Raw genomic sequence first — 20292 nt, 5'->3', positions numbered from 1 at the left:
TTTCTCATCAACTGTCTTCTCTCTGGTTACCTTCCCTCTTTGCTTGTACCTCTATACATTTACCATATACATGTATGTTATTTGGCACTTCCTTCACCTCCTAACTGCATGTAAGAGCCACACATAGAGTACACTGCTGGTGGCTGTAGTGGCACTGGGGATAAAGCAAGGTCACGAGGAGAGAGTGAATTGAGCATGAAGGTATAATAAATGGCAGGGTTCTGCCCTTTCTATTCAATACTGGACCTGGGCTAATGGAAAACTATTGGAATCGGGCCCATCTCCTCTCGTCACTGGTAAAGAACAAAGGGAGACCGTGTTTAAAAAAAAAAAAAAAGTGTTGGAAAGTGGCCTATCTCCCCTTCACTGCGTTACAAAGTTATGTCCCCACGAGGCCATTTAAAGTTTCGCTCCACTTTGATGTTATATCGCCGAATGAAAGAGCTGATGGGATCCATGTTCAAAAAAAATAAAAAATACAGGAACAGAGCACATCTACATACCCCTCTGGTACACTTTATGCTGCCTCGACCACTGTAAATGATTGGGGCTCAGCTTGTCCTGTTTGATAATAAAGGTCAAATGAAATGAAAGGTGTTCAATAAAAGGCCCGCAGACAGTACGGGTTTATGAGGACACTATGATGTGATTTACAGTAAGTACTGAAACTCACCTTTGTGTCATTAGTAAGACTAAGACTAAGTTTCGGGTTGTGATAGTCAGTACTACTCTAGATGGATCAGGGCCCCCAGTCGGCAGCGTACCCGAATTTGTTAAGGGGAGCTATTATGCGTTTTCATTTTGTCCCTTTCCTTCAGCGAATCACACCACGCCATCATGTCACACATTTGCATGATTTACAGCCGTATTCAGAGTAGAACTGTGCACTTGGATGTGGTACGATACAATCTAATACACTTCACAACATGAGTTTTATGTAGACATTCATTTTCCATTATAAATTAAAGTAAGCCATTTCTTTGAAAGTGTCAATAATTGGAGATCCCTGGTTGTTTATGAAATATATCTCTGACAGTTAATGAAAGACCAGAGAACCCAAAGTATATTTGTTGCTTTATGGTATAGGGAAAAGTGGAAGACAAATGTCATTTTAAAACCACGGGGCAGCAATGAAAATATTGCTAATGATGTTCACATCAGTATTGTGTTCTACTCACTGGCTGCTGCCAGTCAGGATTGTGTGACAGGGAAATGCTCATAACCCATCATCCTGTTACTCTTTTGGTCCCAATAACGAGAAGAGGCTGAACAGAAGTTTGGGTGCCAAGATGAACTCTTTGCCCTGCCAGCTTGAATGCTGCCGTTAAGGGCTGCTGGAGGAGAGTGCCGCCTGTGTTCTGATTACATTGGCTTTTTTATGTCACCTTTATTTATTTGGGTTACTCTGTTCAGCTGAAACGAAATGTCCTTTACGAATACAAAAAGACAGGAGGTTATAAATCTCCACTCACTGCGTCAAGAGCTTGTGTGTGTGTGTGTGTGTGTGTGTGTGTGTGTGTGTGTGTGTGTGTGTGTGTGTGTGTGTGTGTGTGTGTGCGTGTGTGTGTGTGCGTGCGTGTGTGCATACGTGTGTGTGTTTTCTGTGCTGGGGACTTCATACAGCATGGAAAGTCCACAAAAAGAGCCCTGCAAAGAGGTGTGAGTAGGTGCAGAACAGAATGGAACTGGGTTATAAGATTGTGTGTGTGCTTTCCTAACCTATAGCTGTTAGAGTACTTGACATTAAAATATGTTTAGAATGGTGACATGGTAGCCGTACGGTTACAGCCTGTGCTGCAGGTGTCAGCCCATGTTTCCTGTCCGTCTCTCCACCTGTTGCTATTCAGTAAAGAAAAGTACAAGAATAACTTGATAACAAGTGTTCAGTCATGCCATACATGGTTAGAAAGCTTAGATTCTTGTGATTCAGTCCATGCAAACCATTTCAAGATAAGACCATATCACCCAGGTACAACTGACAAAATATCACCTCATTAATAATGTGTGTGGGTGTGTCAGTAGTGATGCACATCCAACAAAAGCCTGCCTTCTTTTATTCCCAAATGTCAAGTAGATCAATTTCAATAAAACATTTACTCCAAAGCAGTAGTAACAGAGTCTTCTGTGCATGAACGGCAATCAAATGGTGACAAATTGCGACAACCAACAAACGATTCCATAGACTGAAGATACACTCCTTGTGTTGTCCCCTCTCCCTTTAGTTACTTGCTGCCAGTCTCTGGATGACTGACGCTTCATGTTGCCACTGAGATTTTAAATCTGTTGATATACAATCAAAGTGGGGTTCATGCAAGCCTACATAATTTTTAAGGCATTAGCATTATCCTTAGCCCTAAGCACTTGTTTTTGGCTATTCTATAAGCACAGAGTTATTGTAAATAACGAAATAAAGATCTATGATGAGTTAAATGCTCCTGTTACTCTGATGCAGGGTTATTTTGAGGTGATAACATTTTTATTTTATTTATTTTTTTTGTCAAATTCCTGGATGTTGGATTAGAAAAATATGTGTGTTATCTGTCCATTTTCAGTGGACTTTGTCATTAAAATTGAACTATGTACAGCAAAACTACACTCATGTGAAAGGTGGATTTGTCAACTGAAGTCACTCATAAAAAGGAAGGTTCCCTTCAGATCTAAGAGTCTTTCCTTTATTAGTATACTTTTGATCCGACAAGAACTTTCTTCCTCTTCCAAATGAAAAGTCACATTCATAAGGAATCAAACATACCCTGTCGCTTCGAAAACACTGAGGTTTGCTGCTACAGCCTACTGCAGTCTGCTGTGACCATGAAAAGAACTTTATCTCCTCTGAGAGCTTGTCATTTGCCACCATCCACAACTCCCACATTCACTTTATTCTGCATCTTAGCACACACTGAGAGTGACAGATTGTGGTTTTAAACTGAAGGGGAGTATTTGGCCAACAGGACACATACTTTATCTTTGCCATAATTTTCAGGCAAAATTTGGCCTTTTTAATGAAAATATTATGCTTGAATTTGAAGTTGCTGCACCTCTAATATCAGAGCAGACTGGCAGGGTAGTAGCACGGGTTGTTAATGTTAGTCTCTAAAGCACTGCTGGGTAGTGAAGCACTCTTCTTTTTTATTTAATGACTTAATTGATAGCATACAATCGAGAATGTATTGTGAGTTGCCACGCTTTTTCTATCTTCATCAGGTAATTAGGAAATGGCATTGTGAGTAATACCAGATCAGCACAAAAACAAGAAATCACCACAGCTGAAGACAGCATTCTGGAAATATCCTGTTGAGTCTGTTTACTCTATCTATCTATCTGTATGGTCTAGACCTGCTCAATTTGGAAGGAGTCATGACTTTTGTTGTGAACTGGTGCTATACAAATAAAGATACACTGATTTGATTGACTGCAAGGTTAGCTCAAGCAGTAGAACAACCTGCCCTGCAAAATGTGGTTTAAAAAAAAAAAAAAAAAAAACACAGTGAAACAAGAATCCACCACTGGCCAGAAGCTCCTGTGTCAAAGTTATGTAAGCACAGAACTGATGGTGTGACAGTCTGTACTGCAGTAACAGCACAAACTGACTCACTGTCTCTTCATCATTGTTTCTGAGCAGTGCAGTAGAGAACATTTCTCTCAGCCTTATTGTACCACCACATAAAAAAAAAAACACTAGTAAACATTTTTTATTACTTTATGAAGCCAATTTCTCTGAATACATTTTTATTGTTGACAGCTGGCAGTCCTTCTGCTCATTCCTCTGTCGCATCCTCCAACCATCCTTTAGCCAAATGCTGTGATGGTTTTCAGTGTCTGTCCTTTCTGCGTGTGTTTGTGTGCGCATGTTTTTATGAATGTAGCGGGTGAACAAAGACAAATGCAGTTTTTTTTTTCCCCATATGTGACATAGAGGCAAGATGTGTACACTAGAGGGAACAAAACACACACATGTACACACTTTTCTAAGTTTAATCACCCACCTGCACAAATCTCATCAAGCTGCTCTCAGCATGTATCTGTGGGCATGCACTGACTCACGTCCTCTCTCTCACTTACACACACTCACACACACACGTATAGACACACACACAGCATTCAGACTGAGGCTGTAATGGCTCCGTCTAATTACAGCCTTTGGTTTTCCTGGATTCAGCCTGGTGATTTTCAAAGAGGAGATTGTGCTCTCCTTCTCCTTCTTGGTAATGAATGGTTCTTTTATTTGACTTGGCAGCCATCTTGTCTTGTTGCTCCTTTTCATGCTGAAACTTTTGGGAAGGTTCTCATCCCAGCTGCTAAACTTTTGAAAGAAAATGCGTGTGGAAAGTGTCTCGGGTCAGAAAATCCTTGTCGGCTGGTCAACAAATGAAGGTGCTATAAATGCTTTAATTAGGTGTTTTGGAATGGTACGAAACTGGAACCTTACTGAAGAGGCTGGAACGCTGCTCTGTGCAAAGTTCACTGCACCTGTTCACCTGTGGATAAGATGAATGTTGGCTGAGAAAGTTTTTTTTTTTTTTTGCACACATAAAAACATACCCTCACACATATTCACACGCACACACAAATCTGCAAGCTAATTTGGCATGCCTTGTTGTTAAATGCTATTTTTAGTGGTGTGCAATTATTATTATTAATAAAGCTGTTGATGTGCACATCAACAGCTCTCAGTGAGGAATGCGTTTATTAATACAGGTGTGTTTCTGTGTGTGTGTGTGTGTGTGTGTGTGTGTGTGCGTGTGTGTGTATGTGTGTCCTACAGCCTAAATGAGTCCTCTGTTAACTGTCAGTGTGTGTGTGTGCGTCAGAGTGACAGAGAGCTGGCGGGACTGTAATTGGAGTGGGAATAGAAGAAGGGCCCCTGAGGGTCCCCTGAGGCCCCCAGGCGATAGACTGTCCTCTGAATGTGACACAAACACAAGCATAGAGGTGCTCCCCGATGACTGACAAATTAAATAGAGTATAAATGTCCTGGATAGTGCGTCATATATACCATAGATAACCTTGACCTGAGTATCCTTCACTTCTCCCTGTTACCTCACTGATGTTCTCCTGTTTTTGTTTTCTCTCTGTTAGCTCTCTTTAGCCTCACGTTCACCTTAGCCACAATTTTTAGGCTATTCCTGAAATAATTTGCAAAACTATGATTGACTACAATAAATCAATATGGAATTGAGACCCAAGGGGCAAGACATGTTATAATATCTGCGCTGCATTGGCTGAAGAGTAGCCCGTGAAATCACTTATGGAATACTTGTTTTGTGTACATTGACCTATGGGGCTTTAGAGTCTTGACACAGTATTTGAACAGTTCGGGTGCCCTTTCCAAGGTTAAAAAACAAAACTATGAGAAATGGATTGAAGAATGCATTTGTCTGCTTTAACGTAAACTAAACGATAGCGTTTCTTGATAATTAGCTTACCCAGAATAGGCTAGTAACGTCCAAGGCCAACCAACATTTCATACTTTGTGGGGTTACTGGTTATGCTAACACGTCCATGGAGCGGAAGTCAGTCCTGGACGGTAGCCTTCCTCATCAGAGCGTTAGCTAACGTTAGTGATACGTTCTTGATTATTATCGCTGCATTTGCCTCGCACATTGGTTTCTCCTCATGAACCCAGAACAAACAGTCAAGCATGAATCATACGTCTGTCTTGCTTGTCCAAGTACACAAGCTCGGTCAAGGTCACTTTGACCTCACAAAACACATTTTTGGCAGTAGCTCAACAAATGATGACAATGTGATGTCATTTTATATCCAAAAGGTCAAAGGCCAACTTCACTGTGACATCATATTATCCAGTAAAACAATATTGTGGCCACTGTTTATCACACAACCCAGGAACAGTGGTGCAGGGAGGCATACACCCATGATGCAGTTTTGGCTGCCTTTGTCTGAAATCAAGGACCCACTGTTCAAAGATTGCTACAATTATGATGGTGAATCTGCCACCATTATTATTGTCAACTGCATGTGTGCAGGTGTAATAACAGGAATGAAGCAAGTCGGGCTCAGAAAATGGAAAATTTTAAAAAATGTATCACTAATCAAAATGCTATTCTTTGTCTTCAAGCCTCTGGCCTTATATTCTCTACTCAGTCATAATTAGAAAAACATTGAGCAGATAATAAAATGTTCATGCATTCTTCTGTAAAATCTGATGGAATTCGAGTCAAGGATTTCCCATAGGTAATCAGTGTAGTATTGATCAATTATATGATAAATCTGCAATTAATCTTACTGCACTGTATCTGTTAGCTATCTGTCTGCTTTAATGAAATGTGCACCTGAACTAAACCTGCAGCTCCAGGTCTGCTGCTGTGTTTGGTCCTGAAGTGTTAGAGCCAGACCGGGTGCTCTAGTTAAGTAGTTCAGTAGCTCATGTCTTTACATATTATAACCTCAAGTGTACAGCTCTGCAAAAAATGCTTTGACAGATTGACATTTATTCAGAGCAAATTGTACAGAATATGAAAATGCCAAGGTTATGTTTGATGGTATCATTCAGTCCTTCATGGAGGTTTAATCAGTTTATGTCTGTGTTCTGTGAGATTGAAGCACTATGCTCAAGAGTCAGATGAAGCACCTTCTTAACATCTGAGAAGTAGCAGAGGAATACTTGTATCTGTATTTGATGATTTTTTTGTTTGTTTGTTTTATTTGTGTTTGGTTCTACTTCTCTACTTTTCCACCCTGGACAGCATAATATTAACAATAATTATAAAGCAAAAGTTAACCCTTTTACATTTATCTATATGGTAATAGCTGTATTCTTGAAATTCAGGGATGACATCAGCAGTCAGCCTAGAAGTATTTTAAGTATATGTCATGGAGAAAATGTGCCTCATGCAAAAATCTCTCATGAAGAATTGATTGTGGCTCATACATGTGACTTGATTGAAGAGTAGAAGTCGCTTTCAACAACATTCTTGCATTCATAATTTTTCTCTGAATGACGTCCGTGAGGGGTCAAGGCCTGTTGCATGAGTCATTTGCTGACCATCTGACACAGGGAGAAAAAACCTTGTCTAAGAATTAGAATGCCTTATACTGAATACATTTGGAGTTTCCATTTAACAAAATCTAACTGACTCAGAATAAAACTAACAATTTTAATATTCTGTTCACCCAATCAGTGTGATGTGAATATTGGACCAACAATGATATTTTTCTTATTGTCATTTCATTTGCATGAGAACTTGCCCCAGCAGCTGCCTGAAGGTCTTTTCCATAAGTTGGCACCCAAGGGGAACATCCTCTGTTACAGCATTTATAATATAATGTATTATCTCAGTGATTTTCACCTTGACTTACCCATCTGCCATTGAAATTGTGGATGGATTTGCTTTATTAAAGCAACAGTATGTAAAGTTGTTTTTTTTACCTTGAATTAACAGCTGTTTACTTCAAGATATGCATTTTCAAGACATATGATAACAAATGTATGACCTATTGAGTTTTGTTTGTGGGTAGCACCTACATTACCTCTAACAAATTGTTACAAAAGTGGGATTTGTACATAAAACCGTGGTGAAGTCTGAAACTGTGGTCAGTGCCAAATTTGCATAACATGCCAATTTCTCCATAACATTGCTTTAAGACTCTTTGTTTCCTGTCACACTGAGTACATTTGTGCTATATGTTACGGAGTTGACAGCTGTAGTAATATTTCCCCATATTTGGGTTATGATACAACCAATAACACTTTTAAATGTATTACGTGTCTGTCTGATGATGTTCTGACAGCAGTGCATCAAGCTCTGTCATCAAGCTGAAATTATTTTCATTTATTTATTTATTTTACTTTTACACTTCAGTGACATTTTTGTGAATCCACAAAAGAAAATCCCACAAATTGAGAAAAAAATGTTTGCACATTTGAAATGGCTGCTCATTTAGGCAAAAATACAAAACATAGGTGTCCAACAGAAAGACTATTATTAATTATATATAATCATATGGGTAGATTACTTCAATATGTGAGGATCTGAACTCATTTCCCTGAACACTGGGCATCTGATTTTTTTCATTATCTCACTTAAAGGATATTAAAGCCTTGTGAAATGCTTAATAGCACATTATCATTAACTTGTAATAATTACTTTGAGCCACAAACTTCTCAAACATGCAGATGTGAGAGAACATGAATTTGTCTTTTAGTTCACCTCACAGAACACAGGCTCAAGTCACATTTAAATCCAATTTGAATTCTAAAAAGGCAGCTGTGTAGTTGTCAAGAAAACAAATTACTGATAGTGTCTACTTACGAAGTCTGACTCCCATATATTGACTGAATTTAATAAGTTTTTCTTCGAAAATAGTTTAGCCCTGAAGCAGCTCTATAAATTAGAATTCCCATTAAAGCTACCGTCAAAATTCGTGTGGTTCATTAAGTAATTTTTAATTGGATTTTAATGTAGAAGGTTGAGGCATGAGCTTTACTTCTTAAATCTCTTTTACTTGTTTTTAAGCACTTATAGGGATTGAAACCAACAACCCTGTATACAGTAGTCTTGGCTTGCTTGTCTGCTTCCTCTGAAGGTTTATTGAAGTCACTTTGAGTTTGGAGATCCTCATAAATGTTGATGGTCGTGCACTACCTCAGTGAAATGTACACTTAGTAGATTACAGTAGATCAGGTTAGATGAAACATTAACGATTCCTCTGGGGGGAAAGTGAGTCATTGTTCCTACGAAGAATTGGATGTAGCAATAGCTAGGAGAACATAGATAATAGTTGAGCAAATAAAGGGCATATAGAAATGTGTCAGGAAATGCTGATGTCTCTCGTGGAAAACAATCAACTCTCAATTATGCTGTCACACTATGCCAGTTAGAAAAACGCTCAAGGAGGCACCCATGAAAGATAAACGGCTGACTCTGTCCCTTTATGGTAAATGTGATGCAGGCTTCAACCCAAAGGCCCTGTAAACTCCTAGAGGGCTTTCAGCAGGACGGGGCTATAACCTTGTTAACACTCCTGTCGAGTTGGATGCCAGATCATGCTGATTGTGTTAGGCAGGTTTAGACGAAGTGAGACTGTTGCAATTTCTTTTTTAGTTTTCTCTTTGGGGCTCAAACCTGTCATATATTAACATAGTTGCTATATACTGTTAATATAAAAAAAAAGTGAATACAACTGCACATTTGCGTGGCACAAAAGCTTTTAGTCGATAATGATGGTATTAACATATTCCTAATGGAAACACGTGTTGCTGCAGAGTTAAAAGCATGAGGTCAATGTGACTCCACAACAGAGGCCACTGAGGCTCCAGAGGCAGTGCATCAGCATTCAAAGGAGACTGCACAGAAATGTGATATGATGCACAGCATGGTTTTGCAGTGTATGCTCTACACCAGATTGTACATTATAACAGCTACAATACTACATTTTTAAACAAAATGATTCAGTATTATTTCCCATGTGCTTGACACTAACACAAGAGACCTCTAAGAACTGTCATTCAGTTCTTATGTATCTGTGCTTGAGATTACAGGTGCTGGTCCAATGAACTGGCTTCATTACATGGTATGACAAACATGATTGCTGAGATCTATTATAACACAATGTCGATGGCATTACAAAAACACAGCTCTTAAAAGCACAGCGTGTTGAGTCCGCTGCTAGGGCTCTCTCAGTCAAAACAACATGCATAAGTAGTGTGGGATCATGGGAGTCCTCAGCGTTAAACAACCACCGCTGATGATCAAAATCTATCTATATGACTCAGAATAAATGTTTCCTCCTCTGTGAACATTATCCTGAAGTGCTGAATCGTAGGCAACTGGACGTGTTTCCGTCTCTTGAAGACGTCTCACCCCTCATCGAAGAGTGTTCTTTTGTTCTCAATTACTTGACAGTTTGTTTTGTGACTAGTTTTCTATACTTGGTGCCTGCAGGTCTTTTGTACTTATTTAACTTCAACAGCTTCAAATATTAGAGACATGACTGCTGGACACAGTGACAAACAAATTAACAAAATGTCCTTTTGTCATTTTAAATGTGACAAAACAAATGTCTTAACATCTTGTTTGTCCTTATGAAGGTTGTTCTTGTTACCTCCACCAGGAAGGTTATGTTTTCACCTGATGGTTGATTGATTGGTTTGTCACTAGGATTACACGACAACTACCGAACGGACGTCCGTGAAACTTGGATGGAGGAATGGTCTCGGCTTTATAAATGTTTAGTAAAGATCATGATAAAGGGACACATACAGGAATTTTTCTTCACCTTTTATAACGTTGTTCTTTTTCTTTCTTTTTTCCTCAGGTAATAATGTGCAAATCTTGATGAGAAAATTGTGTATAATTTGATGCAGATCCCAGAACCTTTTAATGATGCTTAAGCAGTCATCCATGTTTCCAAATGTAGAATGATAGAGGGCTATTAAGTTTGATATTGGATTAGGCTCAAGTGGATGAAATGGGCTGTTGCCTAGTTTAGATGTTAGCAACAATTTAAGCTGTGATTTAGTGATATAAATCATCAGTTGTCATATAGCATTTCAACAACTCCTTAATAATTATTTTTGTGCACACTTTTATTACCTGTTCAGACCTGTTGTACTTCACACTGTCAGGATCTACTGAGCTGTAGTGGCCTTAGCTGGTTTAAATTTCATTGTTCTCGCTCAATATGGTTTTTAAAACATGTGACTGACTCACACACAAGTACACACACACTCCTCACACACACACACACACACTCCTCACGGTTCATGGCCTCTGTAATCAGGTAAAGCCTATGTTATGAGTTCCCAGATCCTTTAAACCTTTCAGCTCTTATTAAAGTTTTACTGGCCGAAAAAAAAAAAAAAAAAACACGAGAAGAAAAGGAAGGCGGTCCAGGAGGAGTCTAAAGAATTGTTCCTGTGACTGTCTCATTTTCCCACGAGGCCTCTGCTGTTCAGCTTGTTGTGTGTCTGTTACTCTCTGGCTCCCGGCCGCATTCGGCTCTGATTCTCGTCACTGAGTCTGTGTCGTGGTGTGTGCGTGGGCGTGTGTGAACACCTACGCACGTATGTGTGTAGCACAGGGTGAGAAAGCGGCGGCGGCAGCGCAGGGTTACAGAAGGAGATCCATTACTTCACCATGGCAGCCAGCCTTAATTACAGCTAACTATAGACAGAGCAGAGGGAGCGGAAGAAAGGGAGGGATGGAGGGATGGAGAAAGACGGAGCAATGAGTGTAATTAAAAACTCTATTTGAAACCATGAGATTATTACAGCGATGAAGTTTGTGTAATGGCTTCTACAATAGTCGAATTCATACTTCTTCTTTTATACGTGACAACATTTATTGTTGCACATTCTTAACTTTTGTGTCATTTTAATTTTTAGCGTTTGTTAGGGTGTGTGTCACACGTCTGCGTGTCAGAGGACTAACCTTTTGGGATCGTGCTTATTGACTTTCCTGCAGAGAGTTAGGCTGCATTCAAGTTTCAGACAGACAAGTTTCAGGCCTCTCAAGTGGACTTTCTGCAGAGTTTTACCAGACATCAGTTATTAAGTTATCAACAAGGCCAGAAATAATATGTAACCATGACACAGAAATATATAAAGGCTATAGCGGTCAGCAAATTGATTTTATTTTTGTAGTCTTTAGAGCTGTCTATCAGAGACATGTTTTCCTCGTGCTCCCACGCACTTGCAGACTTGATGTGATCAAATCAAATCAGTTTTATTACAGCCCAAAATCACAATCACATAGCCTCAATGGGCTGTACAATCTGTACAGTGAAAGACATCCTCTGTCCTCAGACCCTTGAGCTGCGTATGGAAAAACTTGCCATGATGAGAAAAAAACTTTTAATGGGGAAAAAAAGTGATGACAGTGAACACACCGCGGTAAGCACAACTGAAGACCACCAGGTCTCAGTCCAGATGGTTGAGATTTGGATGCAGCCTTAGATGAGCAGAGCTGGTTAGGTTAGCTTAGCTTAGAATTAGAATGGAAGCAGGGGAAAACAGCTAGCCTAGAGTCTCTGCTGGTTGCGCCATGGAGCAGGACAAGAAAATGAGGAGACTGAGGTGTTACTGCGTTGAGTTTATATGTAGTTGTGCTGCCTTTTTTGAATTCCGTTTGGTGTCTGAACACACCATGAAACACTGATCATGGACAAAGACTTGGCCCAGCCTGTGTTGTCCACCTCAACAATCAAGGATTTGATGATCATATATTTATCGTAGGACTGATCAATATTACACTGGCTATATTAGAACTTCGACTTACTTATCAGAATTCCACACTAGTATGCATGGATGTTATTTTTGATCATCAGAGCTGTAATAATGTTATAAGTGTTAGTTCAACTTTTTCTTTCCAAAGAAGAATTTTCTGCTTCGACTGAGGTCCACGAAGGCACACACAAAGGCACGCACACCTGACGTTCATGCTCACACATTGTCAGTGGTGACATTTCCCTTTTTGTTTGTCTTTCCTAATTAGCAGCCTCTTCCACTCGCCAGGCACAGTGTCGGCCAATCGGCGGCGCCCGCTCATTACCGAGGGGTTCATTTCAGGGTCTTTGTCAAATGAAGAGTGAAAGTGACAGCTTAATCTAACCTCAGCAATGGGCTCCGCATGGTCGCCTCCTCACTGCTGGTGGAGGATTCAACTTGGCTATCATCTAGGGGCACACCGGATGGTACTCGGAGGCTAATTGAAATGCCACACTGTTCTTTCTTTTGATGTCTTCTCTTTTTTCATCTCCCTCTCTTTCCTCTCTTAGTTCTGGATGTCTGCCCTGGCCACCACCATACCAGTGCCCTGCGGAGCCTTCATGCCAGTTTTTGTCATTGGTAAGAAGTGACTGGACCCGTCTGTGTGTTTCTGTGGGTCTCTGTGTGTGTGCACTTGATGGTGTGTGATTGATTGTTTTTTTTTTGTTTGTTTGTTTTTTACTTTAAACCATCATTACGAGGACATTTCTGCTTTGTGAGGACCTTTTGGCATCGGGCTGTTAGAGGATTAAAGCTTGGTTGTAGGCTGAGGCTAGAATCGGGTTAGGTCAGGGCAAGATTTGAAGGAATGCATTACATCAGTAAGGGTTCTCACAAGTAGTGCAAGAAAAATAATTGTAGAAAATGAATCATGACCAAGCATCAAGCAGTTGAGGTGCGAATCTATTGATTTTTTACTTACCTGAGTGGAAAAATATCCACACCCATCAAAAGTCATTCTAAAACACTAGACTAATACATTTTGTTTTGGTTTCTATACATCTACCACTTTTGGGGAGTAACGTGGTACAATTACCGCAGTACAAATGCTGCTCCTCAGCATTGATTGTAGTATATGTTTCTTCTTCTTTCTCAGGGGCAGCCTTTGGTCGTCTGGTTGGAGAGAGCATGGCAGCCTGGTTCCCAGATGGCATTCACACGGATGGCACCATCTACCCCATAGTGCCAGGAGGCTATGCTGTCGTGGGTAAGTGAAAGACACAATCAGGGTGCTGTGATTCATCACGCTCCATATTCTCACTTTTACTAGAAGTACTTTCTAATGTGCTTTTGTTTTGTTGTTCGTTTGCTGTTCTCTTAAAAGCCATTTATATTGTTTTTCTCTCAGGTTTCCAAACCATTTTCTTAGATTCAAATCATTAGTTATGGGGCTTGTGGCAGATCTGCACAAAAATATTTCTCCTTCTTGTCCAGCTCGACTGCTTTTAAGTGATTCAGTCTCTTAAAGATGGTAACTGTGTATGCACACTTTTTATACTTCTCATTAGGGTTTCTGGGAGGCATCAGTGCTTACACTTGAGTAAAATATTTTTGCTTTACTTGCCAGCACTCATAGAAAATGAATCAAGATGGATATTTCCTGCAAGTTCAATTTAAAACTGTAAATGGACCCAGATCAAAGGAGACATGAGATATGATCAGACTCAAACACCCGGGACAGAATCGAATTACATTTACAAGATCACCGGACGAGTCCTAATAAAAAGATATTGGCTACAAAACAGGGCAGACACCATCTGACAAAACAACAAGCACTCACAGCCTTTAGTGCTGCTGTAGACAGCTCATATCCTAAAAGTTTGGAAGCTGAAAATAGAACTTCAAATTCAAAACGTCTTTTAAGAAACAGAAATTGTGCCAAAGTAGTTCTTGTTGGCTCTTGCTTCTCGGAATAAAATCAAGTGGCACAGAGCCATAAAAGTCTGGATTTCTTCCGTTACCCCAAAAACTCAATATTTTAAAGTATAATACATGAGTCCATTTCAGTGCTTGACTTCTTGTTTTACTTTGTAATGCTTTTATGCAACATTAATAGATAATTTTGGTTAAACTGGGTTAAATCTTGAAAGGTGTGTGTGAAAGGCGAGACAGCGTCTGTGTGCATGGAGAAGCCAGCTGTGTGTCTAGGTCCAGTTTAACATCACCAGTCTTTGAAGAAAAGGTGCTGGTGGTTCCTTGGCTAGTGACCCAAGCAAGATAACATTATAATCCCAATGCTGAACAGTGTTGTCCTTGCTTTACAATGTCTGATGACAGAAGGTGGGCAGAGGAAACTGGTCACTCAGTTCCTTTGCAGGGGGTAGCGGCTATATGTTAACTTGCTTTGTGTTCAGCGGATTATGGAGTTAGCACCAGCAGCTATGACACAATGCTTGCTATCTGAGCTAGGGTACTAGCAGGACCTTGTGTCGCCTCTGTGGGGTGAAGTTCTTTGGGCCTGCTGGAACTGCAGTTGGCAGCTCTCAGAAGAAGAGCTGGGAAAGGCCAAGTGGGAGCAGAGCTGGTGAACAGCTCTGGAGAGTGAAGACAGGCTGCCACGGTTAAATAGGTGGAGAAGAGAGAGGACAAAGGTTGGAGCCAGAGTTTTGACTACCTGTTCAGTGGCGGGGTCTGTCGCTCTGACCAATAGTAGTTCAAAGCCGGGTCTCTTGGCGGTCTTTGCACTTGTGTGTAATCCACGGTGTTGTGCAATCAATGTTTACTTCATAATTATATGTTAAAATAAAACACTCGCCTATATAGTTTAATTTATATGTATATGAACATCAAGCAAAGTAGTAGAGGTTTTAGTGAATTGCTGTGATTTAACAAATAAGTGACCGCAGGAAACGTTGGGGTTTGTATTCACAATAACTGAACAGTCATCACCCCCAGGCAGTGTAAACATTTGATAAGACAGGAGAATGAAAATAATATGAATTATAATGAAGGACGACTGAGATGATTTTCTTTCTGTATTTGGTTAAACCTCACATTCATCAGATAGCGTATCAAATTCATTTTTTTTCTTTTTACAACACAGCACAGAAGGTGAACATTTGAATCTATCTGTATGCAATTGGTTCAACAATATACATACATGCTGATACTAAATCACATCACTAACGACCCCCTCCGTGGAGGTGACTCCGAACTTCTTATCATTCTCATCCTCCTCGACCTCAGCACAGCATTTGACACTATCTCCCACACAACACTCCTGGACTGCCTGGCTGACACTGGGATCACTGGTGCTGCACTTTGCTGGTTTACATCATACCTCACTGACCGCCAACACTTTGTGCAAATAAGAGACCACAAGTCTGGGTGTTGTCAGTCTTGGGTCCACTCCTCTTCATCATCTACCTCCTCCCCCTGGGCACAATCCTCCATCATCATGGGATCCACTTTCACTGTTATGCCGATGACACACAGGTCTACATCTCCTCCAAACCCACCACCGCCATCCCTCCCACCTCCCTCATCACCTGCATGGAAGACATCCGGAGCTGGATGAGCAGGAACTTCCCGAAGCTTAATGGCAATAAAACCGAGGCCCTGCTCATCGGCTCCAAATCCACCCATCATCATCGACGGGTTCCCTATACCCTTCTCCCCCCAAGTCAAGAGCCTCAGCATCACTCTGGACAGCACCCTCTCATTTGCACCTCACATTAAAAACATCACCCGGACTGCCTTCTTCCACCTCAAAACTCCAGACTCCGACCCTCACTGTCCAAATCCAGCACCGAAATCCTGGTTCATTCATTTGTCAGTTCTGAATCGACTGCTGCAGCGCCCTCCTCACCGGACTCCCCGCCAAACTCATCAACAGACTGCAGATCATCCAGAACTCGGCCGCCCGGATCATCACCCGTACCAAATCGTCTGACCACATCACCCTCCTCCTCACACACAAAGCTCTCCACCATGTAGCCCCCACTTACCTCTGCAACCTCCTGCAAGAATACAGCCCCTCTCGCACCCTCTGCTCAACCTCTGCTGGACTTCTAACCATCCCCACATCACGCCTCAGCACCAAGGGTGCCCGAGCCTTCAGCTGCTCGGCACCCAGACTATGGAACTCCCTCCCCCCACACATAAGACAGTCAGACTCCATCGCAACATTCAAATCCAAACTCAAAATTATTATTATTATTATTATTATTATTATTATTATTATTATTATTATTGTATCAGCTCATTGTCAGACTTTCATTTTTGACTCACTCCAAGAAGGAACTGCACTTATGGTGAAGTGAGTGATACTAACAAACACATTGCAATTAATGTATTGAGTGTTGATGTAAATATTCACATATACCTTTAATCCTAAACATTTTCCATCAAAGGAGTTCCGATGAATTTGTGGTTCCATGTAATGGCTGGAACATGAAAACAATCAGCAGGGTTGTTATTCCTCTTCTTCATTTTGTGAGAACAAGAACGACTCTGTGTTTTTGAACAGTAACAGAAAATCCTTAATGTGCTTCATGTCCTGCAAACACCAGCTGTCCCTTCATCGCCACATCGCTTCCATCCCTTCTGAAGTTGCGTGTCTAATGAGATGCAGTGTTGTGATTCCCTCCACTGTGCTACTTGTTGACAGCCGGGCTGATTATGCCATTGTTGCAGGTTAGCGGCGGCTGTTTTTTCTGAGCTGCCGCTGATGTTGTTGTTGTGGTGCACTGTAGCTGATGACTCAGCCTTTTACAGGCCTGACACTCTGATGAGCCTCTTTCATCTCGCAGCCAAACTCGCTTTAAGGACTTAAATGTTAGGACACGCAGAGGGAGCAGCAGCATTTATCTGAGAGGGATAGGCAGACATACATGGCCTTAATTAAGTTACAAGAAAGAACAATGAAACCTTCCTTTGTAGTCTCTCTCCCCCACCATCTGTTTCTTTTTAATGCTTTCATTCTCCACTGTTTTTTCCCCCAGTGTTCATCTCATTCTTTGGACTGGACTCATCCATTTTCTGAGCGCTGAAGGCTCACTTTGCCCCATGCTGCTTCTGCTTTCATGCAGCTTGGAAATATTGAGGTTCCCTCTTGTATTGAATTAGCTGAATAAGTTGATTTCTGCCTTATGGGCACATGAAAGGAGATTGTGCAGAGAGAAATATGAATTTGGTTTGTTAGAGAGATGAAAACGGCCCACTGATTGATAACAGGATGATGACTCCTGGGTCACTGAGTTTTAAAGTAAATCCATTTTCAAAGGTTTAAGTTGGTTTTGTGGATCAATAATGCTGAATTGACTATATTGTGTGTGTGTGTGTGTGTGTTTATATAATTGAGGATTATGAATGAAGTAGCGTAAATTAAGTATTGATATTTAATCATTTTATGCTGGGAGCCATCCATCTGAACAATATAACCACCTACGCTCAGCATGTGGTGATGATATTGATGAAAGCATATCATATGATTGGAGGTTGGTCATTCAGATTTTTTGTGTTTCTTGAACAACAAAGGTATGTTCAAATATATATGTCCTCTACTGAGCTATTAGTGACCAGTCCAGTGTCCGTGGAACTTCTCACAGGTGCCTATAACATGGTACTGCTGTTGCAGTCACTGTGGCAGACCCAGCGTTGGCAGAGTAAAACATCTGGCTGTTTTAATAAGGAGGCAGGTTTTTTTACTCTCTGATCTCTGGAAAGAGTGTCTGTTTTGAACCCTCGCCCATCCATTTACCCTTGTTTGTCTCTGTTTCTTTCACTCTCCATCTTTACATTCTCTGTTAATGGGCTTCGTTTTCTTTTGCAATATGGAGTCTCCAGAGCTACTCCAGTTGCTCTGTTGTTACGTAGGGATAGTGACCGGGGAGATCGATGCTAATCTATAGCCTTTACACCGTGCAATCAGTATTCACTTCAGAATACGTTGAAGCAAAAAGGTTCTATATTGCTTGTTTAAGTCAAAATAGCAATATCACAATGTAAAGTACATCAGTCTTCTGAAGAATTCGGACCAAAATCCTGTTTAAGAATTTGATAGAGTTTTTTTTAAGTGGGGACAGTTTACATTGATAAGTAAGTAATTTCATTAATTGTTGTACTGTAAATGCTTACAAGAGGTTACAAAAAGAATAGAAGCTTGACATGTAAAAGTTAGTTGAAATCAGTTTACACTAGCATTTTTTTCCCATGGCCAGCTTGGCCATTAGAGTTTCAAAATTCCAGCTATAAAAACAGAAAAATGTACAGACACTGTGATCCGCTGGTGATAGTAGTTTGTTTTCCTTTTTAGTTGGACTATGCATTCCTCAGCGCTGACACACAGACATACAGGCTGCAGACAGAAGAGAAACCCCTCCCCGCAGATCATCACACAAGTCTACAATCCTTTTATTAACCTCATTATTGTAGATCAAGCAACGTCCCTATGATGGCCCACAAGTGTCGAATCCAAGGCAAAAGCAACAACATGACTGCAAAAGTCTCTGCACGAAAAACAAAATAAAACACTGATGCATGTTCATGAGGTTATTTTGAAGATAAGGTCTGTGCCTACACATAAATGTCCATCCTGAGCAGTGCAGCTCCATGACTTGCGCTTAAGAGTTGAGAACATTATAATTCCAGACCAAAGACTGCTAGAAAAACGTGACACGTCTGTGTCCATATTGACTATATTTTTGCAGGGCTGAAATCTGTGGCTGGGATGAAGCGCTTGTGCACTGAGAGAAAAAGATGTTGCACATCATTAATCACAAGTGACACATCACAACATTACTCAGTGAATCATGTCTTCACAGTTGTGATAAAACAAAACTTTTGCATAATACAAGTGTTCTTGGCAGAATATTGTATAGGTCACACAATATAACTTTATTTTGTATGTCGTTAATAAGTCAGTTTGTTTGGCATATTTCCAACAGACATTTTGGCCATTGATGTTTTCATCTGCTGGGCAGTTACATGCGATATCTGCTAAAAGACAGCATATACTGGCTAACGTAAAACCCAAATGTGCACAATAGCTTTATTTTACTTGTAAGAGATGTTGAATATCACCATGCATTTTTTTTTTTTTTACTTGACAACAAAATGTGTTTTGATTATAGTCACTCTTGGCACAATCGTCCCTTTCTGAGACTATTTGTTTTCAGAGATCAGCAGGCCTGGTGGAGAAATGAGCGGTGAAAGTGAGAAATACAAGCAGTAGTATCTTGAGTCATTGATATTGTTCCACATCCTCTCTTTGATCTGCTATGGGATAGTAAAACTATAATTTATTGTCCTTTGAAATCATGGTAATATTGAACAATTTATATCGTTTTGATGGATGATGCCTCTGAAAACCCACTCAAGGACCCCCTTTATTTAGCACCAGACCCCACCTTGAAAACCACTGAACTGTACAATTGCTTGTCTGCAGAGCTCGCTCACCCAACTGTCCTCTCTCCCACCCAAAGGTGCGGCGGCCTTGTCCGGAGCGGTCACCCACACAGTTTCCACCGCTGTCATCGTTTTCGAGCTGACTGGCCAGATCTCCCACATCCTGCCGGTGATGATAGCGGTGATCCTGGCGAACGCTGTGGCCCAGTCCCTGCAGCCCTCCCTCTACGACTCCATCATCAGGATCAAGAAGCTGCCCTACCTCCCGGAGCTGGGATGGGGACACCACGAGTACGTAAAGTGGAGCTCTAGCAAACCCTTACCGTCACACATAATATTACATTGAATTACATTACATAGGTTGTTTATGCACAAAGTAATGTGAAACTGCAAACAAAATACCTGGTAATTATTGACAAGTGATTTAAGAAAATGTATGGTGACAGTGTCTTTCAAAAATGATCAGATGACCTATATAAGTGTTCTGAAATAGGATGAATATATCATCAAAGGAGCCTTTTCATTTTCAAATCAGTATGTCATTGTATTTCTGTGTCATCCACATGCTGCGTGCAGGTTCTACACAACATGAATCTACTAATCTGCAGTGCTCCTCTGTAAGACATTATCTGTCTGTCCCACAAAGCTGCAGCCAACCTTTGGACAGAGCTATGCTAGCTGAGCATTTTTAGCCGGGGGCAAGCTAATGCAAGATA

The 20292-nt window shown here is 40.7% G+C and overlaps 1 protein-coding gene across 3 annotated transcripts in view; it reads left to right on the top strand.

The window, feature by feature from the left end:
• The window catches only part of LOC119034338 (chloride channel protein 2-like), a 159263-nt gene that overhangs the window by 97744 nt on the left and 41227 nt on the right, over positions 1-20292 (top strand). For all 3 annotated transcript variants that reach the window (XM_037125247.1, XM_037125255.1, XM_037125239.1), the window contains exons 14-16: positions 12739-12808; positions 13326-13436; positions 19654-19867. In XM_037125247.1, the coding sequence (XP_036981142.1) occupies positions 12739-12808; positions 13326-13436; positions 19654-19867 (395 nt within the window). The remainder of the gene's footprint in view (positions 1-12738; positions 12809-13325; positions 13437-19653; positions 19868-20292) is intronic.

This window comes from Acanthopagrus latus, chromosome 2 (assembly GCF_904848185.1).
Source record: "Acanthopagrus latus isolate v.2019 chromosome 2, fAcaLat1.1, whole genome shotgun sequence".
In the NCBI taxonomy this organism is placed as follows: domain Eukaryota; kingdom Metazoa; phylum Chordata; class Actinopteri; order Spariformes; family Sparidae; genus Acanthopagrus; species Acanthopagrus latus.
This window is presented reverse-complemented; position numbering and strand designations above follow the sequence as displayed.